Source organism: Triplophysa dalaica, chromosome 10 (genome assembly GCF_015846415.1).
Source record: "Triplophysa dalaica isolate WHDGS20190420 chromosome 10, ASM1584641v1, whole genome shotgun sequence".
NCBI lineage: Eukaryota > Metazoa > Chordata > Actinopteri > Cypriniformes > Nemacheilidae > Triplophysa > Triplophysa dalaica.
Genome location: NC_079551.1, coordinates 4,551,641 through 4,576,205, shown reverse-complemented (window position 1 = coordinate 4,576,205; position 24,565 = coordinate 4,551,641). Strand labels below are relative to the sequence as shown.

The following is a 24,565-nucleotide window of genomic DNA, read 5'->3' as shown; positions in this document are numbered from 1 at the left end:
TCATACAGATTTATTGTTTGCTTAACATGTTCCTATTTGTCCATTGTGTCTGTTAATTGTAAAAGTAAAAGAAGCATCTGTGATCAAATTTCAGATTTAGTGTTAAAACCAATGAAAGCCCATGGGGCCCCCTAGTGGATTCTGATTCTGTTGGTAGATCTCCAAAAAAAAACCTCAAAATATAGTGTATCGAGACCAAACTTGATACAACACTTGATGATCCCTTGGGACTTTGACTGTAACTGGACTTTTGGCTGATCTGTAATTTTTGTAAATATTTTTGTAAAAATTGTTTTTTATTGTAGTAAATACAAAATAGCCAATGATGTCTTTTCTCAGCAATAATCTGCGAATTATCTTCTTTTAAGCAAAACCAACCCTAGGTCTGTATTCCAAAGAATTCATAAGTTAAAGTAATTTTAGGGTCTACAGTGCGTTTTCATGATAAGGCTCAAAAAGGGCACTGACAGTTAAGTAATGGTCCACTCCTGTAACACATTTGTCAAGAGCGCCATCTGGTGACATATTTTTGATAAAATCTTAACAAGCAAGTAACAACATAATGGAACCAAGTGGGTGGCATATTTTCAATACACAGAAATATAATATAATATATAATTTATTAATTATATATAATTAAAAATACATATATTTTTTACAATCTGATAGCTTTTTCAAGTTTAATTTTGCTAAAAACTAAAATATGGCTCCTAGAATTTTGTTGTAGAAAATCGTGAAATTTTGAACAAATCAGATTACTTCCAAACTGTTTGAATTTGCAAGATATAGCTTAAGTTGTGACTACCAAACAAAGGATGTTCGTGTAAAAGCAATAGGAAGCCTCTCACCTGTATACTGTAAAACTATTTGCAGATTTTTTTTAATTGACAAACCCCATTTTATGCAAAGACCATTTAATTGAATAGAGAGATTGAGAATATATGAAACAATAGATTATAGAGCTTTTGTTTAATACAAATATATTACATAAATATAGTTAATTAACAGTTAAAGGCGAATAACCACCTCTGAAAAAGTGCATGATATTGCATCTATTTTGTCATTAATGCAAGTGGAATTTTCTACAGTCCTAGACCTTACATGAAGATACAACACAGCCTATAGATTTCTATAGAAACAGTAACATATAATGAAAAAAGTGCATATTAATTATCAATTTTAACATTTTACTGTCAAGCATATTAAAAAAAGTGAATTTTCAATATACATTTTAACATTTTACAGTCACGGCCTGGTGTTGGCACCTTATTCGCCACCTGAGGGCGCCATTCCACTCTGTGTTCTGTCTGTGTTTTTTGAGGACTCCAGTTCCCATCATGCTTTGTCTCGTTATCGTGTATTGTTTTTACGTGTGTCTCATTACCTGTTTGTTCCTTCATCTATGCATATATAGCCCTTGTGTTCAGTTTTCTGATGTTTCTTATTGTAGGCATATGTGTCTTTCCCCTTGTGTACGCTGCCTGCCGTTTTATGCGTTTGGATTTTATCGCTAAATATAATTTACGGCAACCGCTCCATGATTTCCCTTTGCTCATCGAGATATTTAAATTCAGTAATAGTTTACATTCAGCAATGTTTATGATAAATGTAGTAATATTAGTGAGATATGTACAAAAAATATTAAGTGTTATAATATTTGTACAGTTAAAGTGATATGTGCTTTTGTTCTTATTTAAATATACTCTTAAAAATAAAGGCTGATTAAAAGGTTTGTCACAGCGATGCTGTAGAAAAACCATTTTTGGTTCAACAAAGTACCATTCAGTCAAAGGTTCTTTAAAGAGCCATCTCTTTCTTACCTTTTTATTACTTGAAGAACCTTTCTTTGCCACAAAGAAGTTTTTGTGAAACAGAAGGGTTTCTCGGATGTTAAAGGTTCTTTATGGAACCATTTAGACAAGAAAGGTGTTTCTATGGCTTCGTGAAGCACCATTATTTTTAAGAGTGTACCTAAAAGACAGCATTATTGAAATGCAATATATACATTTTGTTGTTCCTATATATGAAACAACCTGAGTCTTATCTGTCAGAGAAAGACACAAGCTATAGAGGTCGCTTTCTGAATTGTTCTTCTTAAAATTCCAGATAAGAGCGACAGTGATCAGTATTTCATATGATGACACTGGAGTTTATTATCTCCACTGTACCGATCTCTCGCTGTAAATCAAGACAAGAATATGAGAAAGTGTTAAAGTGTTGTGTTGATGTTTCAGCTGAAAAATGTATTTGTCTTAAATCTTATGAAATATATTGAAATTATTCCATTTGCAGAATATGCAGAAGTTTCATGAAAGCCTTGCCTTTTTTGTTCATTTTGTTTACAAAACCTCACAATTGACCACTTCCTCTACTGGCTGAAGAGATTCCATTGCATGTTCACATGGATCAAAACCTAAATAAAAGGTAACCCATCCTTGTTAACATTTATATTGAACATAAGAGCATGAAAACTTGCTTAAAATATAATCGTTACAACTTGCCTTTTTTGGCTGCTTGTTTGCACTTACAGCGGAAGAACATCACTAATACCAGAACTACAAGACTGAATAGTAATGCCAGAATTACAGGAATGAAATCTTAAATTAAAAGGAAACAATTAACTAGCACAAATTTATTCCATGACAGTATAATGTCTATTTATAAATATACAGTCAAACCAACATTTATACAGACGCCTTAAATATTTCTCCCATTAGCAGTTTATTCATTATAAAATCATCTAAACATGAGATAAGACATACATACCGGAACACGACTGGCAGAGTTCATTGATGTGTAGATGTTGTGTGTGGTTTGTGATGGGATTGTTGACCACACATCTGTATGTGTTTGTATCCTGATATTCCACCTCCAGAGGTAGAGAGAGTCTGATGTTGAGATCAGACACACTGATGCTGGACAATAAACTGTTTCCTTTGTACCAGGAGAGACTCACATGTGTCACATTCATCACTGAACACAACAACACACATTTTGACACTGAAGATCTTTCTGATGATGAAGAACATTGAGAAGAGTTTCTGATGATGACAGGAACAGGCAGACGACCTGAATATTTTATTGAAAAAAATTGTAGAGTTTTGAATTAATTAGTGATACAGTAGCACATTTCGTTTATAAATAATATTTTAAAGTACAGCTCACATCTCTTACTGATTAAAAATGTATAACCAGATCACAACCATTTACTTACCATACAGTGACATTAAAAGAAAAAACATGTAATTCTTGGGAAAACACACACATCCATTCACTCACCATAGACAGTAACATTGAATCTCTTGTATGATGTTGCTGTGTTCCTGCTGATCTGTAGTTTATAAAGTCCAGAGTCTGTCAATCTGATGTTTGTGATGATGAGAGATCCAGTCTGACTGTTCAGTTTCAGTCCGTCTCCAAATATCTTGTTACTGTCAAACATAACACTGCTTTCCTTTTGGATTTGAGCTATAATAGTTCCTTTATTGACAAACTGCCACAGTATATAATCATGTCTCTGTATTTCAATAAGCTCAGTGTGTAGAGTGACAGAATCTCCCTCCATCACTGACACTGACTTCACTTCATCTCCATTAACACCAAACACACCTGAAACAGAAATCCCACCCATTTAATAAACAAAAACCAGTTACAGACAAAAAATAATGTTATTGACTGTAAAGATCCTGTAGACCACTTGATTGCATTTGAAGTTTAATGAAATAATGCAGTTTCCACTTTACAAGAAAAATACCCGGGAAATGAAATCTTAATATTCCTTAAAGAAAATACATCATGTGCAAAAGATACAAAATACTCTTCCGATAATAACTCCACATAGCACAACAACAAAGCCACAGAGAAAATAAATTCGGGAGCTTCATATCAGGCGTCACCCAAGGACACTCATGTCAGTTCTGTTCGCTCCGCCCCGCGCTTTCCGTCACATTCATAAGGATTCCCTTATATCCAAAGTGATTTACATTGGCTTCAAGCTACACATTTAATGAGTAGGCTATACGATAGCGTAAATATCCTTCATACTTAAATATGTATCGCTCATTTTAGTCCAGAAATCAAAGCGCATTCACATATATTTCAAACTCTCTGTCAGAATACGTTTCAGCAAAAAGTAACACATAATATTATTTAAACAAAAGAGCAAATCATTTTGTAAATTATCTCTAATTAAAATAAACTACTTACCAAGTGCAATAAGCACAGAGCGAACAAAACCGGTTTATAGATCATATTTTCAAAACATCTACCAAAATGTTATGCTCCACATGGTGTTTCTGGTTTTGAGGGTGACGAACAAAACTGAAAAGCTTCAAACATCCTAAAACAAAACGAAATCAGTTGTTCTCCCTTCAACTTAAGATCGAAAATCGAAAACAGCCGAAAACAGAAGCAACTGAGAAACACAGTTCGTGAAAAATCAACACAAAGAAAGGCAAATAAATAAATAAAATAGTTTGCGTCGTGTTAGACAGACAGTCATGCAGCGATATATAATCCTGTAAAGAAATATACAATCAAAATGATCAAAATTCTTGATTTCATGGTGGAAAGAAAGTCAACGCGACGAGAAGAGATTTCAGTTCAGCGTGTTAAGAGAGAGAGTGTACGACATCTTATACTTTACAGCCACAAAGTTAATGAATTAACACACACAGGGTTAACACACAAACAACCCATTGTATTTACAGTACAAACAGGGTCATAAAATGATAAAAAAATTCACAGATAAACTATACATTAGAATAACTGAACAAACTCTCCTTCATCATGAGTTCAGTATGATCATTTGTTGTTGATGCACATCATCTGCATGTTCTGCTGGAAGTCTAGTGTTTAAAGATTATACATTGACATTACAAGTATTAAATACAGATATTTTATATTTTTACAACAATTCAGTTTTCTTCCTGCTTTGAACTTTCAAAGAGCAGACATACATAAAATACTGTCACATATAATATTATATAGTTGTATACTGTTATATATATATTTATAATAATATTACAATTATATATTATATTCATAATTGTATTTTTTATATTTCTATATTATATTTTTACTTTTTGTTTGGTTGTTGTAAAACAGATTCATTTACGTTGTGTTCGATTTTGTTACATACATTGCCATAGTTTAACTTCAACATTTAACTCCATTCAAAATTTCCATTGTTGCAAAGCACACAAATTTAGTATAAATTGATTGAATAAGCATATAGCATAGATATTAATAAAAATGAGGCAGAGTGTGTTGGGATCATCAGTCCATGGCAGTGCAAGGCTGATCATATCTCTGGAATGGAGCTGGCCTGCGGGCCCCGGTTTCCCCTGATGGTGCATGAGAACATTTAATACTTCAGGCAGGAGCTGGTCTGTGGCCTCAGGAGTCCCTGTGAATCCAGGGATGAGATATGGAGAGACACTGGAAAACTGGAATTAGTGTACAGGCCATGCATACACATTATTATAAAGGATGAACAGTAAATTCAGACACAGATTAGCTTGTTCAGGTGTGTTTGATTGGGATAGGTTCTTAAATCTTCTGTGTAGCACTCCAGGACCGACTTTGCCTATCCCTCCTTTGTAGGTTAACTGCAACTTTAACTGTATACAGACCTCAGCACACACTGCACCTCCAGTGGTGCATGGCATGATATCAGATTGGGTTAGAGCTGGATATGTTGGGACCACGTGTCCACAGTAGTATGTGTCAGGATGAGCATTGTCCACGAATCCAATCATGTCATTGAATACAGTGCATAATATCACATCTATGTCTATGGCTGTACATAGGCTATAGGTGAATAAATAGTAGGAAAACTGTGTGAGTCAGAACATCTTTAAATGACAAATAAAATAGTTCAATCTACCATGTGTCAATGTTCAATCTATTTCGTATATTATTTCAAATGCACATTCTGCCTGTCTGAAAATGAAGACGGATTTCGATTGCAGATATCTACTAATAGTTTATTTACTAGCACACAAACAGGCAGGAGAGAGAGGACCAATCATGGGCAATGGGCAGAAATGAAAGGACAGCACACAGGCTAATGTGGACCAATAGCTTCTGGAACCTGAGAGAAAATAATGCTTATGGGGCCAAAGGCAGCACATCTAAAAGAAGAACAGAGCAGAGAGAATGGACTATTTCCTTTTTACATACGAGCACCACATAAAACTACTGTATTACCACATAAAACTAGTGTATTTTTAGACTCAATGAAAGCTAAATGTAGGTTTCATTTACTATTGGCTGAAATATTACATCAATTTGGTAGTTTTAAACCATTCTAAAAACTAAACAGAAAATGTACTTGCGCTGGAAATGCTTAGGAATAATGGTGGCCGTCATATGGAGAAAAGAGAGTGTACTAAAAATGTAATCGAAATATTTTTTAGCTCATTTCCAACGCCAGAAATCATTCCTGGTAGGCTATAAGGATTAGGGTCAGCCGCTTAAGAGGTTGTCATCGTCTCTTTCTCTTAACGGGTATTAGTCTGGCTTTTGTAGAAACTAACTTTTAACAACTAATGTATTATTGCTCTTGTATGACACATCGCCTTATTGCTCCCTGAAGTTGCTTAAATCTTCCGTTTTTGTTATTTTACACTGAGGTACATCATAGCAGACAGCAGAGGGCAGAGATGCTCATCTACTGTTAAAAAAATGTTGGGTGGATGAGATTATGGGTGAGTGATTATGATGTATACAATTTTACCAATGGTATCACGCATGACAACCTCTGTATGCTACTGCATGTTGTTAGGACATGTTTTGTGAAGTTTCTGGGGGATTTTGCCACATTTGCTCAAGCAGCAAGTTCAGCCTTTTAGCAGTGTTATGAGACACTTTTATAAGTACTATAGAGACTTGTTTTGTTTTGTGTGTTAAGCTCGGAATTTAATGAAAAATTACACTTACTGCCCTATACTAAATTGTTTCTTATATAAATGAAAGTATTATACTTTAAATAATGTTTTAGCTAGAAGATTCTTCCAGTAGTTCTCCAGACACTATAACAATGAAGACACCACCTAAAAGTGAGGTGTAGACAAACAAGTGCACTGGTTTTAAGTGAAATTTAGACTCAGTTTGCATAACATAACCAACAATGAGGAAATACTAATCTATTATTTCAATTTAAAACCTAAACTGAAAGCCTGGAAAGTTACCTTTAAACAATTTTTTGTGGGAACACGAGAACAGGTGTTACCAGAAAGATAGTTGTAAGTAGCGATAGAAAACAATTAAACCCAACTGCCAGACGCAAAGGCTGTAATGCAAGTTTGACTTGTTGCATTTAAACTTATTATTTTTTTATTTAGTTACTCAGCTCAGAATAAAACGATTTGAAGTGTGTCATGTAATGAATTTGCTAAATATTAATTAAAAAAGTTTTAAAAGCAAACTAATTACAGCAAGTGAAATATATTTAATATATGACACATATTAGGAAAACCGAGTCCATGCAGTAAGTTGCTTGTGCGTCTAAAATCTTTATGAGCTGAGGTATATAAATTTATTTCTAAGGTTATAGATACAACCCTGAATGTGAGACCCGGCATTTGCATGTTATCATTGTAGGTCATTCCAATCAGCTGAACAAAATCAAATATGCTCTGTTCAATTTATTCACAACCAGCCAAAATTATATAAAAAATAATTTGGATAAATTTTGCCAACAGGCTGTCCGGAAGCACCAGAATAGAATTATACTCATGACCAAGATCGCAACGACAGCTAACACCAGTCTCCAACGTGAACGCAGGAGAACTGTAAAGCAGAAAGATAAAACAGTCATTATTGTTTGTCTTATAACTTAAATCTTACTGTTTTTTATTCACAGTCTTACCTGAACACGGCGGACAGACATCTTTGATGTTTAGATGTTGAGTTTGGTTTGTGATGGGATTGCTGATGACACAGCTGTATGTGTTGTTGTCCTGATATTCCACCTCCAGAGGTAGAGAGAGTCTGATGTTGAGATCAGACACACTGATGCTGGACAATAAACTGTTTCCTTTGTACCATGAGAGAGTCACATGTGCCATATTCATCACTGAACACATTAACACACATTTTGACACTGAAGATCTTTCTGATGATGAAGAACACTGAGAAGAGTTTCTGATGATGATAGGAACATCTAGAGGAACTGGAAATATGTAACGAAACATTATTATAATTTAAGGAATTATGACAACTAACAGCAGTTTTCATACAGAACTTAACCGTGTTTGGAAGACAATGATATATATTTAATGTACTTACTTCTACTAAATGTAGTTCTGTTATTGCCTTTTTCTGCTCTTGCCATTTACCCATTACAGGATATTAGTGTGTGTTTTGTCTCTTTAAGTGTGGATTTAACCCTTGTTGTCAAAAGCAAATTTACAAAAAAATCTGTGACAATTTATCTGATAATTATTATAGGAAATAAGGACATATTAAATTGTAAATTTGCATTGTTTTTTCCTGTAATTTTCAAATAAAAAATAAACTTTGAAAAAGAAATCTTGCCAGAAATAAACTGTAAAGTAAAGTTTTACCCTGTAAAATTACATTATTCCTGTTTATCTTGTAAATTTGCTGTATTTTTCTGTAACTTATTTTTTTTTGACTGTATTTCAAAAAATACTTTTTTACATTGACATTTATGCATTTAGCAGACGCTTCTATCCCAAGCAACTTACATTGCATTTTACTATACATTTGTATCTGAGTATATACAATCCCTGGGTCGAACAAATGACCTTGGTGTTGCCAGAGCTATTCTCTTCTCCAAACCACTGACCTACAGGAAAGCCCACAAAATGTACTCACCATAGACACGAACATTAAATCTTTTGTATGAAGTGCCTCTATTACTGATTATCATCAGCTTATACATTCCTGAGTCTGTGATTCTAATGTCTTTGATGGTGAGAGATCCAGTCTGATCGTCCAACTTCAGTCTTTCTCCAAATATCCTATTACTTTCGTACAAATCAATTGTTTTCTTATGGATTTCAGCTATACGAGAATCTTGAGGTCCAAACATCCACAGTATCTGATTTTGTGTCTGTATTTCAGTATCATCGTTGCGTAGTGTGAGAGAATCTCCCTCCAACACTGAGACTGACTTCACTTCATCTGCATCAACACCAAACACAGCTGAAACACAAAACCCACCCATTTAATAAGCAAAAAACAGCTAGAGATCAAACAGGACATTATTGACTGCACAGATTCTGTAGATCAGCTCAAGAAGTCTTGATTGCATTTGAAGTTCAATGAAAGAATGCAGTTTCTAATTTAATTAACAAATATCTATAATAAAATCTTCATATTCCTAAAGAAAATACATCACATACCATTCATGAGCAAGAGATACAAAAACCTCTTGTGATAATAACTCCACATAGCACAAAATCAAAGCCAGATAGAAAATAAAAGACCCTTAAAGGATGCAGGCAGATAATACACTTTAAAAAAGAGTTTTCTGTTTTGCTTTATATTCTCACAAAGAAAATACATCCAATATAGAGAAATAATCCAACAACATGCAGTGACGGCTCACAGACAGGTTATACATGTCTCCTGTCTGTATTGAAAGTGAAAATATTGTTTGAAAACCCCTTCTTTGTCTGATTCCTGGTGATTGGCTGGAGATTTTTTTACATCTATAGGTTTCAGGTGTTTGTTTTCTGTTTAAAAGATGCATGTTTGGAATCTGCAAACCATCACCTGTTTTTATTCTCATATGGACAACCTTTTAATTTTGGGCATTGTTAGGTTTTAGTTCCCCACCCGAATAAATATAACCTATTGCATGTAAGGCCATGGAAAGAAGGGGGCCTACATTATTTGTCTGTTAGATCATAAACAGCCCCTAGACACACCTGCTTGCAGATACCGTGTCACACCTTATTTGGTCATAAGACGAAACCTAAACAAATTTTGCTTGCAACTGTTCTTGAGTTCTTTTTCTTTGCCTAATATAAATGGCTGCCTCTGTGGAAATAAACGAGGGAAAAAGCACTAAATTATTTAATAATTATTTATTTAAAAAAGCACCGACACTAAGCTGTTTGAAGCTGTATAATGTTTCCTCTTCATTTCCTTTAAACTTAAGTTCAGTTAATGCCCAAGGACACAAGAACCAGTTTTTTTCCATAAACAGTCCAAAAGAAAATGTACCTTGTTTTAAGATGTAATGAGAAGGTTAATCAATGAATTGTGTAAGTCGAAAAGAATCCTTTTTGCTCCTGATATACTATATAAAACCTCTTAAGCTTCAGTTTAAAAACATCCCTAAATGTCCACTGATGCGAGGGTGTCAGGAGGTTTTGGCCATATGCCCGCCATGCACAGGGTTCAACAATAAGCTCTGGACAATCCGGCCAGTACTGTATCGTCATGAAAGTTTATCATTTGCACGTGTTTTTAAGCTTTTTCCGATTTCTAACAAATTCACATACCATTAAAACATAAAAAAGTGACCATTTACTCTAATAAGCTATTCTGTGTATGGTTATGGTGGTATAACGAAGTTGAAATTGACTGTAACAAAACACATAAACCCTAAGAGTTAAGTGTAACAAATAAGAATTCATCACATTGTGCATCACACAGTTTAAAGTTTGACAGTATTTTCTTATTATATCCAACAAGTAGCCCTCTGGATGAGTTGATCTCTTCAGGTAGCCCCTGCATACAAAAAGGTTGGAGACCCCTGGCTTATAAAGTTTTTTTATTCATTATAGAGAGTTATCATGCAACACTTTTGCAAGGGCCCCAGCATTAAATTAAACTTTTTACCTCTAGACGTACTACCTCTGGAGTGAGATGAAAAGGAACGGTAAGTAGAAGTTCTCACCTGCTCTGTGCAATTTAAACCACACAAAAACATCAAGAACAAAGATCTGCTTTTGTAAAAGTTGTCAAAGACACAGCAGCTATCACATGGGTTTTACTTAAAATAAATCCATCAAGCACTAAAACAACTGCTATTCCTAAACAATTCAACTGATAAATAAAATACATCCTTGTCTAATGTCTTTTAATAAAGCATGATTTACTTAATGCTTCCCTCCTGTAAGACAAGAGCACCATCTGGTGTTTTTTTTTGAGTGGCAAACATTCAATACTGAAATGTATTTCTTTATCTCACCTTTTTACAATCTGGTACTTTTTGAATACTCCCTTAATGTAATGTAAACTGTCATTTCAGTTTGTACAAAGGTGCTAATATTGCAAAAACTAAAATTCCAAACAATCAAAGACTGAATTTGGCTCCTTTAAGTTTTGGGAAGACTTTTTAAAGTATTCTGTCTATTAGGGATACTTTCCCTCTATGTTTTGGTTGGTTGCATATAGTTTCATCTGCATACTTGCTGAAGAGAAAGCAGATAAAAGTAATAAAAAAATTAATGACTGTACCTGATTGCGTACAATAATGTTCAATCACAAATTAAATTACACGCAACAAGGAAAAAATGCTCTAATAAAACTTTTCCTGAGTCTCATTTTCACACATGTGAAAATGTGGTGTCTACTCAGTTCCCGTGGCTTAGTTAACTTTCCCCCAAAAAGCTACTTCATAAAAAATAAACGTTATTAAGTGAGACTTTAAACTTACAAACTGCTGTCTTGCCAAATATTTCTGAGAACAGCCTACAAAACCAATAAGATCTTCATCAACTCTTTCAACACAAAATTTATATATCTCAGAAAATGACACATTCATGATGAAAGCAGTGATGTCTCACCAATCCTTTATTCATAATGTTATATAATGTCAAGAAAGTACAATTACTTTGCCTACTTGTCTGTTATTTTTGCTTATTTCTTAACCAGTGTATCAAATATTATGAACTGGTTTTAAGATTAATAATGTATGGGTGTGGCTACCCATGGAATTCAAGGCAAGTCCATGCATGAGTTTACTTCTCAGATAGGCTTGTGGTTGGGTTAAGAGTTCATGCACACTCGATTAGTCTTTAATTCCTCTTGTTTGTTTATTCACTTTGTTTATTGGTTTCTGTTTTTATATTTTTTATGCACTAATGCAATTACATCGTTTTAATTTAATCCTTAATTTATTTATTTAGTGCTCAGTTTATTGTTGTTGTTTTTTTGTATTGTGTAACTATTTACAGTATGTGTTGTATATTATCCATTGTATTTTTATGTTTCTGTTGCATTGTGTGGCTTTGTTTTTGTTGTTCTTTTTCTGTTGTCAAAATTTTAGTTTGATTGTTTTTTGGCACCTCTTTTGACATTTGCTGCATTTGAGTAGATTTTATTGTCAGCATCAATTAAACACAATACTTGCATTTGCTTGGTGTCTGTGTTTTTTTCCAATTATTCAATATATTATTATACATTTAAGTAATAAATAAGGTATTTATTTGCTATATGGGCAGTAGAGTAAATATAACATAACATAGCTATTACTGTGAAATAACACTACATGAATTGTTTCTTGAATTGTGTGTTAACAATCGAGAAAAATTGTAATCACTGAACACAACAACACACATTTTAACACTGATAACAAAGATCTTTCTGATGATGAAGAACATTTTGTGGCGTTTCTACGGGTGATTTCAGGAACTGGCAGACGAGCTGGAAATAATGAAAGACAAAGATAGGTATTATCATTTTAGGAACACTTAAATTAAGTGAGAAAGACACATTTGAATGACATTGAATGACTAAACACTTGTGAACCATAACAATCCTCAGATGATGTTAACCCGCTACACCCTGTTTCCTTACAACTTTGAACATACTGACAGCCTAAATTGTACAATTTGTCATTGTCATTTACCATTTCTCATTGAAACCTAAAATAAACATTAAGAAAACTTCACTTTAACTCACCATAGACGATAACAATAAATCTTTTGTTTAAATGAATGTTTCCAGTGATGTCAGAGATCTGTAGTTTATAAAGTCCACAGTCTGTGATTCTGGTGTTTGTGATGGTGAGAGATCCAGTCTGATTGTTCATCTTCAGTCTGTCTCCAAATATCTTGTCACTGTCAAACAAATCAATGTTTTCCATACGAATTGATGCTATCCGAGCACCTTGATTAACAAACTGCCACAATATCTGATAATCTGTCTGTATTTGAGTGAGATGAGTGTGTAGAGTGACATTATCTCCCTCCGTCGCTGACACAGACTCCACTTCATCTGCATCAACACCAAACACACCTGAAATGCAAAAAGATGTCAAATTGATTTTCATAGAATTCAGATACAAGGTAAAATGTGAAACAAAAAGTGCCCTATTCATGTGAATTTAGCTAAACGTTGAGTATGTAATACTTTTCAGACACGTTTTTTGTCATGCTGGTTGGAAGTCTCTAAACATCCTGATAGCAATCAATAAGTAAAGTAATACATTGATATTTTTATAATTACAGTATATGTCTGTGAAAGGCGTAGGAACAAAAACCTTTTGGCACATCATGATCGGTCTCATAGCACAGAAACTGTAAAGACACGCGTTCCTCTGCTCGGTCATAACTAGACCTCGTGCTCATATGAGCCAACGGTTTCGATACCAAATCCTTAAAATGTCACATTTCTTTACACAGCCAAAAAAATGGGTTCATTTAGGTTCGATTTATACCCTGTTTTGTGACTGAAGTGTAAACTGTAGATTACACAATAATTATAGTCCTACACAACACATTCACAACACATTTTGTGTCCAAAAGGAGAGTGTGGTCAAAAACAAGACAGTCAACCAAAATTAATACTGTATTATAATATTAATATAAGGTGTATTGTTTATTTCCTCTAAGATGTTTTATGAAAGCATGAAACTTTAATTTCCTTATAAATTATAGAAAGAAAGTTTGAAATGGTTAGAGAGTAAGTGAATGTTCATTTTTGAGTAAAGTATACCTTTAATTGATTTCTGTTCCTAATGTACAATAATTTTTATCCGTTTGAAATTCTTGTTAGGAATGTTGCACTCATTTTATTGCCAGCATTATTTAAAGAAACCTCCAGCTTCCTCTACTGTTTAAATAGTGTAAGTATAATCTTCTGTAGTTATATCAACATTTCAGGCACTTGAAATAAAGGAACGGTTCATGTTTGTTTTGCAGGAACCCAAAGGCCCTACACCAACAATAGTGTTTAATGGCTCTCCTGATCCCCTCAAAGCTGAAAGTGTCACTATTATAATGGACAATGTGAACATCTTAAGAGAGCAGACACTGACATGACACAGGAGGTGGAATGCCTGTTTGCGGTCTATATTCTTTTCAATCTTCAATACCCAGTTGCCATTAACCACACAATGATACAAAAATATTTGCTTAAACTTAAGTGTCATCATGACACAAGAACACCAATACCTGTACTTAAAATATACAATCAACTTGTGTAAATTGTATTGCTAGATGTTTTGATTGTTCATGAATTGTTTTTATCTGCATTATGATTTATTTTCCAAATATCAGAGATACATTTAAAAGTTAAGTGATGTATACATACAGTACATAAACAAGCTTATTTATGTTTAAAAAAAGTGAAGATGCCTAATGGAAATCATTTAAACAGAATAATTGAATGCAATGTAAAACAAGTTTAGCTGTTTAATACAGATGTGCAATTTTAAAATGTGTGTTTGTTAATGTACATGCAGTACAAAAAACAATCTTATGCGTATGTTTATTAAAAAGTGAAAATGCTAATTAAATGTAAGTGGTTGAATGTAATGAAACATTTTAAATGTAAAATAAGTTTTGCTGTCTAATAGAGAGATGTGATTTTAAATTATATTTTTGCATAATAAAATGAATAAATATAAACTTTTAGATTTGTCTGGATTAGCTATAATTCATCATTTTGATACATCGAATGTTCAACGATTCGGGGTCACCCAGGGCCGTTGCTAGCCCTTTTTGAACCCTAGGCGAGATTCCCATTGACGCCCCCCAATGGCTCTGCCCTCCTAACCCCACTGCCTAAAAAATCCATTAATATGCAGTGTCTATTGTGCTGGTAATAATTACAGACCAACGACCAGCTTGCAAAACAATTGGTAGCAAACCTCTATATTTTCCTTTCAATTTCTCATCCTCGTTTTTCTGTTTACGACATTGAGCCCCTGTTGGGTATAACCTTTTCATGATGATATTTAAACAGGTCACCCCTAATAAATGTACAAAATAAAAAGTATGTTATAAAACGTCCTCTTACCACTTGCAAACCACAGGCACTGACAAAGGAAAACCAATGAATCATGACCAAAGTTGGTCAGACGCTCTGTTCTCATCAAACACCACATTTTCTGTCTTTATCATCTTATGTGAGCGCGCAAATCTGAAATGTAACAACTTCGACTATTACTTGTTGTAACGTTGTTATTTTATAGCCTACATTATTTTCCCGAAAGATAAAAGGACGGACTCAACAGGTTAAATCCAGAACTGAAAGCAGTTTTATGGAGGAGGAATCCATGCGTGTCCCAACTTGCAAACGCAATGAACTGTCTTTGTGTTTTCGGCAGATTATTGGATGAAAGAACTAGGGCAAGAACAATCCTTGTTTTGCGGAAAAAATGCTAAAAACACAAAACAAGCAGATTCTGCTGGAATTTTGAGTGCTCACCCTACTGATGAAGAAGTATTTAAAAATAAATGAATATCTTACAGGTTTCAGTGATGAGTAAACAACAATAAAAGTAATGTTATTATTCGAATATGTAGGCCTATGTGTAGAGATATGACACACACAGTATATGAAAACCATGCAGTACGTTGCTTGTGCATCTAAAGTTATTTTAAAAGCTGAGATATAAATTTTCTTCAAAGGTCACTCCAGGAACACATCCCTGAATGTGAGCCCTGACATCTGCATGTTATCATCAGGTTTAGGCAAAATACAATTTAGATGGTAAAGATTATTAGTTTCTTTGGAGGTATACGGCGTTGATGTCATAACAGTAACTGTATTATAAGGCAAAAATTACATGTAATCTTAGATAATGTAAGTACATTATACAAACAGCTGAACAATCATAAATGTGTGCTACTCTGTTCAATGAAATCACAATCAGTTGAAGTTATAAAAACAATTCATTTTATTCATGTCATGTCACTACTGTGATCTGCTTCAACAACATTCTGTTAGAAAAAAAATACTTAGCAAGTACCGAAGTACGACTGCATAGAATAGAAACGAAAATCACATATTTAGCAAAAAATATCCAAGACAATAAAAAACTAAAGCAAAAGTAGTAAAAGAACCATAGTGCATACAGAATTAATGTAAAGCGCAAAACAATTCATGCAAATTGTTCCATCCATCCATCTTCTTCCGCTTATCCGGGGCCGGATCACGGGGGCAGCAGTCTAAGCAGGGATGCCCAGACTTCCCTCTCCCTAGACACTTCCTCCAGCTCTTCCGGGGGGACACCGAGGCGTTCCCAGGCCAGCCGGGAGACATAGTCCCTCCAGCGTGTCCTAGGTCTTCCCCGGGGTCTCCTCCCGGTGGGACATGCCCGGAACACCTTCCCGGGAAGGCGTCCAGGGGGCATCCGGAAAAGATGCCCAAGCCACCTCAGCTGGCCCCTCTCGATGTGGACGAGCAGCGGATCTACTCTGAGCTCCTCCCGAGTGACCGAGCTTCTCACCCTATCTCTAAGGGATCGTCCAGCCACCCTGCGGAGAAAGCTCATTTCGGCCGCCTGTATCCGGGATCTTGTCCTTTCGGTCATGACCCACAGCTCAAAGGTCGTTGCAAATTGTTAAGAGGATTTAATCAAATAAATTCTACAAGTTATTTTTCTCAGTGCAGGAAATTCTTGTTTGTGCTCGGTTATTTCACTTTACGTCATCAGTTTAACTATGTGATGCTACAAGTGGTGCTGCTGTAAATCCCAACAGTTCTCAAAGATCTCTCCTGGAAAGCCACCTTGTGTGTAGGTTACCTGTGTTTCATTCTCAGATGGATAAACTTTAGTTTTTGGCATAAATGGTCCAAGTTTCTGACATGGCAGGCCTTACAAAACTTAAAGCAGAAGGAAGTATTGGAGTAATGAAAAACCGTCCAATCCTTATTCCTATAAAAATGTCCACAAACTTGCCATTGTGGAATATGGTCCTTATTCTGTGGTTGTCACTAAACACACCACAAAGTCTTCTACCTGTACAATGACAATAAAAAGAGGAACATCAGCAGTTACATAGTTCTGTGAAACATTCTCACAACAATATTCTTTCCACTGTGAAGCAGTCAGGCGGTTCACATGAGCATGTAAGGGCACTTTCACCCACCAAATGAGGTAGAAACACATGGTCCATAGAAAAAAACATAGTCTTATGCATGTCTCCAGTAATATAAGTCATGTGATCTAAAATCTATTGTATGAAGATTCACTTACATTTTCTGTGAAATGCGAACAGATGCACTAGCACAATGTCACAGACACAGTATAATACTAATATGGAGATCTAGTACCAATGAAAACAATTTCTAAAGAGTTCCAGTGTCATTTATCTTCATAATACTTTCTGAAGCAATGTATTTTGGGATTATTTCTATTATGACTGAATATGTGTTATATCAACATAAATGTCTGGTTCATAATGAAGATGATATGAGGATGATGTCAACTCAAAGCAACACTTGAGTACACGTACACGGTGTGGTCATCAACTTTCTGTAAAAACACACGAGATAAGACACATGAGAAAAAAACAAGTTCACTGTAATTGCCGAGTCATTACATTGGTTTGGGTAAGCTTTGCTACGAATCAGTGTGTGAAAATAAAAATTGTGTTCGTTGTTACAATGTTTTGCCTTTGTAGACCTGTACAGACATTACACATTCAGACTAAAGCCAAGAGACGAAAATGTCACTTTGTACAAATTTACTTGTATTCAGTCACAAATTCGGTTATGTGTGTGTGTGTGGTTTAAGTTCAGTCGCAGCTGTCTGAGGTATTTATTTAGCCCTATACAACACAAATGTATCGCAAGCATGCAGTGATTTTTAAGACAGCTTGACGCCTGATGGATCACCACTTACAAATTTTTTTTTGTTTGTACAGACCAAATCTTTGACAGAAACCAAAGGGGCACAAATAGCAAGATACAGACACACACAGCAACACAAACTCTTACCGAAATCTCATTATGGCGTGCATTACAAGTTGTATCTGCATAATGAATCTCTTCCTCATCAGGAGTCTGAAGTGTTTTCAATAATAATCACAGTTTTCACACCACATGAAAGACTCTGATAACAAACTAATACAATTAAAAACACAATACTTGCCCAAGAGTCAAGTTTTCCTGTAGTAGAGAAACCACAAAACACCCACAGCTGCAGTCGCCATAACCAGCAATACAAAAAAAACTGTGATTCCCACCCAGTGTGGCATCATTGTGAGTGCTGTGATGAACAAATTCAGAAATGTATGTTTGAGTTCAGGCATGATATTGTATAATGAAGGGAACAGCCATTAAACACCAATAACTCATTTTACTGCTGTTACCTGAACATGGCTGACAGACATGAGTGATGTCTAGATGTTGAGTCTGGTTGCTGACTGGATTGGACACCACACATCTGTATGTGTTTGTATCCTGATATTCCACCTCCAGAGGTAGAGAGAGTCTGATGTTGAGATCAGACACACTGATGTTGGACAATAAACTGTTTCCTTTGTACCAGGAGAGACTCACATGTGTCACATTCATTACTGAACACAACAACACACATTTTGACACTGAAGATCTTTCTGATGATGACGAACATTGTGAAGAGTTTCTGATGATGACAGGAACAGGAAGACGAGCTAAAATATGAGGGAAATAGACAGTTTACTTACAGAAACCTTTAGATGTACATTTTCAATAATTGTACATTGCTCACCATGGACAATAACAGTAAAACTTGTGAATGAGATCTTGTCACTGATGATCTGTAGTTGATAAAGTCCAGTGTGTTCAGTTTTGATGTCTGTGATGGTGAGAGATCCAGTCTGATTGTTCATCTGTAGATGATCTCTGAATATCACATCCTTACTAACAGACAAAGTGTTCATCTGTTCCCTTTTAATGATTTCGGCCAAACGAGTGTTTAGTTTAAAAGTCCAGAGTATCTGTATATCTGTCTGTATGTGAGTGAGATCAGTGTGTAGAGTGACAGAATCTCCCTCCATCACTGAGACTGACTTCACTTCATCTGCACCAACACCAAACACACCTGAAGAACAAAAAAGGTAAAAGCTGACACATCTTTACTCACTAACACACCAATAAATAAATAGACACATATTTATAGGTAAACTAATATAGACGCATGTGCGATTGTGTAGAAGGCACGTGTTACATTAGTAACAGTATCTTCTTCAGCAGTTGAGTTATCGTTTGGGGGTCTGCGCGTCTCACTTTGCACTTTCATCAGAATAAACGCACAAAGGCGAGGCGGGTCCAAGGTGTGTTACCGGATTATTTTCAAATCCGTCACCTGACCTCACCTGTCCATTCATCTTCATGCATTCATTTTCATGCATTCATTTTTAATGCAGCTGTGCAAATGAACATATTTTGCAGACTTCTCAATTATTTACCCCAAACTTTTTTATACTTTATTCAGCTAAAAGTCAAAGCGCATTCACAGCTAAACTCTCAGTCCGACGAAGCTTCATTACAAAAAAGTAACAGTCAGACTATTATTTCAAGTTCAACAAGAGTTAATTGTTATGTGAATTACTTTGAATAAAAATAATCTACTTACCACGTGCAAGCCATAAGCACAAAGCGCATAAAACCGATTTATAAATCATATTTTCAAAACGTTTATCCTGCACATGGTAATTTAGGCTGTCTGGTTGTTTTGAGGGTCACTTCAGAAAGCTTCAGAACATCATGAAACGAAAGCATGCCATTAGTTTTCACTTCTTTAATCTAAAGATCGAAAAGAGAAGCAACTGAAGAAAAAACAGTCCGAGAAAGATCATCAAAAAGAAAGATGGAAAAATAAATGTCTTCGACAGACTGTGGATCAGTCTATGCAATAGGTCTACTATAAAAGCACATAATAATATTCCTGATTTTCGTAAAGAAAATTAGCGACGAATAGATTCAGTTCTTCAACACTGTTGTTTGTTTCGCGGGCTCTGATCTCAAGTTTTTCAAAAGTTCAGATGACATCGGCTGAGGGAGGAGCCACGCAAACTTGGCCCCACTCCAATTCTGTCAAGTTTGGCTGGTTGACCTATTGTTTACATTTGCCCAGCACAAATAAAACACATAACAATAGCAATATCTGATAAAAGACAGACAAATCCATCTAAATAAGATAAATAGTTTTATATATTTTCAAATTATTTATCAAAAATCAAAATAAATTCCCCCCAAACAAGCCAGATGAACAGCACATATGCACAATGTACATATAGCAGAACTTGCCCTGATCATGACATTACTGCAACGATAACCAGTATAATAATATAAGAGCAAAATTAGAATATGAAATCTTGATCTATATACAGACCTCACCATCAACCAGGAATCGTTAAATCCAAATGCTAAAAAATGAACCTGGGTCAGAAATATACTTTTCCAAAATTTACAATGAAATGAACATTCTTCTATACATTTGCATTGTCTTCTATTTTAAATATGTATATTAAATCAATTATTTCAACCAATATGAATAATAGCAAACTATAGACAGTAAATGTGCTCAACATTAACAAAAGTCATCTTTAAGCTGCAGCATGACATGGTTTAATACAAAGACTGTTTAATGTTGCTCAAATGTGCCATAATAACACCAATATAACCTAATGTCGTAAGATTAATGTCATTTAAATTAAATGTAATTTAAAGTTAATACATCACAAATGAGAAAAAAAGTTAAAGGCTGATTTAGGCAGAAATGTGTTTGTTGCTCTTGATATTGATTATAAATGTCAAATGAAACATTAAAATCGTTTTGCATATTGTCTTGCAGACTAACTTATTGCAGTTTTTGCACTCGTAAATCTTCACGTTTCATTTAACATTTATTAAAACCAAGAATAAACAGAAAGCATCAAACAGCTTCCACAAAGAGTCCCTCTGGATTCAAGCTGGTGCATCCAAATACAATGCATTCAAAATGCAGTTAGATAATCTCACTGAGGCCACAACGTATTGTTTATATTGTATGAACAACCTATATCCTGTCTTATTTTAATGAACTTCTATTCCTTACAAATACTCAAACTACTTACCTTTATGTTCACTGTTTTTTTTATATATCACCTGTCCTCTTTCTACCCCAGGTTCATGCACACGAATTCGTTTGGTTATACTGCCACCTAGAGGTTAACAACAGTATTGCAACATTGCTCCAAGTAAAACAAATCTTACTAAATGGAAAAATATAAATATATATACATATATTTTTTCACTTGTGTCATCAAAAACCATTTACTTTACTTTACGAAAACCACTAAAAAGTCAAAAGATCTAGATTAAAAGAAAGTTAAATGTGGCCGAAGAAGATATCCAACTCCAAAATCCCATAAAACCGTCACATGTTGTCCATGTGGGGTATGAAACAATAAAATATTTGTGGATCATTCATTCATAGAAAACCAACATTACCGTTTAAAGTAATTACAAAATAAATTAATACAACAGCATAACATACAAAAATGTACAATTTAAATATCATAACATAAATATGTACAAGATAAATGTGTGGTTCACAATGAAGACGCACAGATGATATGAGGATGACGTCAACTCAGAGCAACACTTGAATACACCGTGTGTTCATCAGCTTTCTGTAAAAACACATGACACAAGATACATGAGAAAAAAAACAAGTTCACTGTCATTGCAGAGGCATTACTTTGGTTTGGGTTAGCTTTGCTATGAGTCAGTGTGTGAAAATAAAAATTGTGTTCGTTGTTACAATGTTTTGCCTTTGTAGAGCTGTACAGACATTACATACTTAGACATAAGCCAAGAGACAAAACAAACAAAGCATTTCACTTCGTACAAATTTACATGTATTCAGTCACAAATTCGGTTATATGTGTGTGTGTGTGTGTGTGGTTTGAGTTCAGTCGCAGCTGTCTGAGGTATTTATTTAGCCCTATACAGCACAAATGTATCGCAAGCATCCAGAGATTTTTTAGACAGCTTGACGCCTGATGGATCACCACTTACAAAAGTAGCACATAAAACACTTTTTTTGCTTGTAGAGACCAAATCTTTGACAGAAACCAAAGGGGCACAAATAGCAAGATACAGACGCACACAGCAACACAAACTCTTACCGAAATCTCATTATGGCGTGCACTAAATGTTGTATCTGCATAATGAATCTCTTCCTCATCATGAGTCTGAACTGTTTACAATAATAATAGGTTTTCACACCACATGAAAGACTCTAATAAGAAACTAATACAATTAAAAACATATAATACTTGCCTCTGTGTCTAGTTTTCCTGTAGTAGAGAAACCACATTACCCAGAGCTGCAGTCGTCATAACCAGCATTACAATAAAAACTGTGATTCCCACCCAGTGTGGCTTCATCATGAGTCCTGCGATGAACAAATTCAGAAATGTATGTGTGAGTTCAAGCATGATATTGTATAATGAAGGGAACGGCCATTAAACACCAATAACTCATTTTACTGCTGTTACCTGAACATGATTTACAGACATTGTTGATGTCCAGATGTTGAGTTTGGTTTGTGATGGTATGGTTGATGACACATCTGTATGTGTTTGTATCCTGATATTCCACCTCCAGAGGTAGAGAGAGTCTGATGTTGAGATCAGACACACTGATGATGGACAATAAACTGTTTCCTTTGTACCAGGAGAGACTCACATGTGTCACATTCATCACTGAACACAACAACACACATTTTGACACTGAAGATCTTTCTGATGATGAAGAACATTGAGAAGAGTTTCTGATGATGACAGGAACAGACAGACGAGCTGGAAAATATGACAGATATAAATACTTTACCTACAGACAACTAGATGTTCATTTTTATATAATTAAGCATTACTCACCATGTACAGTAACATTAAAAACAAAAAATGAGACCTTGTCCCTGCTAATAAATAGTTTATAAAGTCCAGTGTGTTCAGTTCTGATGTTTGTGATGGTGAGAGATCCAGTCTGATTGTCCAAATGTAGATGATCTCTGAATATCCCATCCTTACTAACAAAGAAATGGTTCATTTGATCCCTTTTTAAGATATCAGCTATACGAGTCGCTTCAAGTCCAAAACTCCATGTTATTGTAATGTCTGTCTGGTTTTTAGCAAGATCAGTGTGAAGAGTGACAGAGTCTCCCTCCATCACTGACACTGACTTCACTACATCCGCATCAACTGAAACACAAAGTGAGAAATTATGAAACATCATATGAGACCCATGATATTTTCTCATGTGTGGTTTATTTTATGGTAGCTTTTCTAAGTCATTTACCAAAACGTGTCACATTTTAGCCGACTTCACCATACTTTAAATAAAATCAGGTGAGAAAAAACACATTATTTTACTAGTATTATCTCTTTGGCAGTTCCGTTGATCGTTGGGTGATGATGTTTCAGTGGGACGCGGGTAGATACGGGATATGCCCGCGCAGCCTGTAGAGGGTTTTTTCGCACTTTGACCCGGTTATACGGTTTTAAAAGGCGGTTTCTTGCCGCTTTATTTCAAAAATAGCTCCTTTCCGGTCTTATCCATTTTCCAAAAGTTATCTATTGTGCCTAAAACTGTGCATTCAATCAGCATGCGTGGTGTTTACGCAATACTTTGCATTATGAACGTCATTCATAATAAACAATTGATCGGAAGCTCTATTTAGACTTTTTGTCGGCTTCAGTAAAAATAAAACACGGTATATATAGCCTATATGTATATATATATAGCCTATCATATGATTTACACAAGAGTTAATCGTTTTCTTAATTCATTTTAATAACACAAAACACTTACCACGTGCAAGCCATAAGCGCAGAGCGAATAAAACCAATATATATGTCATATCTTCAAAAAGTCATCCAAAAAGCTTCTGTTGCTCATGGTGTGGACCTATATCTGGCTGGCATTAGTTTTCACTTCTCCAAGATCGAAAATCCAAAATAGACGAGAACAGAAGCGATAGAAAAAATAACAGTCCGAGATAGAAAGATCAACACATAGAAAAATGCACTTAAAATAAGTTAAATAAATTCATTAATAAAATTGCAGCGTGTGGATATATATAATCCCGTATAGAAACATACAATAATTACTGTTTTCGTGGGAGAGAGAAAAACATTGACGCGAAGTTATTTCAGTTCCTCGACACTCTGAAAACACTGCGGAGTGTTTTCGGTTTGGGTTTGGGTGGGGGGAAATTTTCTCATTCTGACTTCATTTTATAGAGTTTCGATTAAATGTATCATTACATCTGTTGTATTTTTGGGGGAAAAAACAATTTATATGTTGAAGCCCATTAGAGAATCTTCTGCCTTGCATTCATTGCCTTCCTCCTAAAAAATATGACTATTCATCA

At 34.9% G+C, this 24,565-nt stretch overlaps 4 protein-coding genes across 5 annotated transcripts; all 4 read right to left on the bottom strand.

The window, feature by feature from the left end:
• Positions 1–2,122: 2,122 nt before the first annotated feature.
• Positions 2,123–5,759, bottom strand: LOC130429893 (SLAM family member 6-like). Its single transcript, XM_056758736.1, has 4 exons — positions 5,651–5,759; positions 3,280–3,609; positions 2,767–3,069; positions 2,123–2,178 (listed from the first exon to the last, which is right to left on the bottom strand). Exons 1-4 carry the CDS (start codon positions 5,757–5,759, stop codon positions 2,123–2,125), a joined length of 798 nt encoding a protein of 265 aa, XP_056614714.1.
• LOC130429715 (CD48 antigen-like) lies at positions 5,524–9,567 on the bottom strand. Its single transcript, XM_056758435.1, has 4 exons — positions 9,375–9,567; positions 8,845–9,174; positions 7,874–8,176; positions 5,524–7,794 (listed from the first exon to the last, which is right to left on the bottom strand). The coding sequence occupies exons 1-4, from the start codon at positions 9,421–9,423 to the stop codon at positions 7,670–7,672; spliced, it is 807 nt and encodes a 268-aa protein (XP_056614413.1). The 5' UTR covers positions 9,424–9,567; the 3' UTR covers positions 5,524–7,669.
• Positions 9,568–16,158: 6,591 nt separating this feature from the next.
• On the bottom strand, positions 16,159–20,148 carry LOC130429716 (natural killer cell receptor 2B4-like). Of its 2 annotated transcripts, XR_008907670.1 has the most exons (5): positions 19,778–20,148; positions 18,911–19,243; positions 18,531–18,833; positions 18,157–18,427; positions 16,159–17,692 (listed from the first exon to the last, which is right to left on the bottom strand). XR_008907670.1 is itself a non-coding variant. In XM_056758436.1 (4 exons), exons 1-4 carry the CDS (start codon positions 19,824–19,826, stop codon positions 18,318–18,320), a joined length of 795 nt encoding a protein of 264 aa, XP_056614414.1. In that variant the 5' UTR covers positions 19,827–20,148; the 3' UTR covers positions 16,159–18,317. The 2 variants fall into 2 exon arrangements, 1 of the variants encoding a protein (XP_056614414.1); XM_056758436.1 differs by having other exon boundaries at positions 16,159–18,427.
• A 2,322-nt stretch (positions 20,149–22,470) lies between these two features.
• LOC130429718 (uncharacterized) lies at positions 22,471–24,342 on the bottom strand. Its single transcript, XM_056758437.1, has 4 exons — positions 24,004–24,342; positions 23,070–23,393; positions 22,689–22,991; positions 22,471–22,585 (listed from the first exon to the last, which is right to left on the bottom strand). The coding sequence occupies exons 1-4, from the start codon at positions 24,050–24,052 to the stop codon at positions 22,479–22,481; spliced, it is 783 nt and encodes a 260-aa protein (XP_056614415.1). The 5' UTR covers positions 24,053–24,342; the 3' UTR covers positions 22,471–22,478.
• Positions 24,343–24,565: the final 223 nt, after the last annotated feature.

Bases quoted from the DNA above. Each gene is read 5' to 3' on its own strand.
- LOC130429893 (XM_056758736.1), bottom strand. From the start codon at position 5,759: ATGATTGGATTCGTGGACAATGCTCATCCTGACACATACTACTGTGGA. The intron at 3,070-3,279 runs GTGAGTGAATGG...TAAAATATTCAG, and splicing joins ATTCAATGTTACTGTCTATG to GTCGTCTGCCTGTTCCTGTC. The intron at 2,179-2,766 runs GTATGTATGTCT...CTTGATTTACAG, and splicing joins ACTCTGCCAGTCGTGTTCCG to CGAGAGATCGGTACAGTGGA.
- LOC130429716 (XM_056758436.1), bottom strand. From the start codon at position 19,826: ATGATTTATAAATCGGTTTTATGCGCTTTGTGCTTATGGCTTGCACGT. The intron at 19,244-19,777 runs GTAAGTAGATTA...TTTGTTCTTCAG, and splicing joins GTGCTTATGGCTTGCACGTG to GTGTGTTTGGTGTTGGTGCA. The intron at 18,428-18,530 runs GTAACAGCAGTA...TGTTCATCACAG, and splicing joins TGTCTGTCAGCCATGTTCAG to CACTCACAATGATGCCACAC.
- LOC130429718 (XM_056758437.1), bottom strand. From the start codon at position 24,052: ATGACATATATATTGGTTTTATTCGCTCTGCGCTTATGGCTTGCACGT. The intron at 23,394-24,003 runs GTAAGTGTTTTG...TTTGTGTTTCAG, and splicing joins GCGCTTATGGCTTGCACGTG to TTGATGCGGATGTAGTGAAG. The intron at 22,992-23,069 runs GTGAGTAATGCT...CATATTTTCCAG, and splicing joins TTTTAATGTTACTGTACATG to CTCGTCTGTCTGTTCCTGTC.
- LOC130429715 (XM_056758435.1), bottom strand. From the start codon at position 9,423: ATGTGGAGTTATTATCACAAGAGGTTTTTGTATCTCTTGCTCATGAAT. The intron at 9,175-9,374 runs GTATGTGATGTA...TTTGTGTTTCAG, and splicing joins GTATCTCTTGCTCATGAATG to CTGTGTTTGGTGTTGATGCA. The intron at 8,177-8,844 runs GTGAGTACATTT...ACATATTTCCAG, and splicing joins ATTTAATGTTCGTGTCTATG to TTCCTCTAGATGTTCCTATC.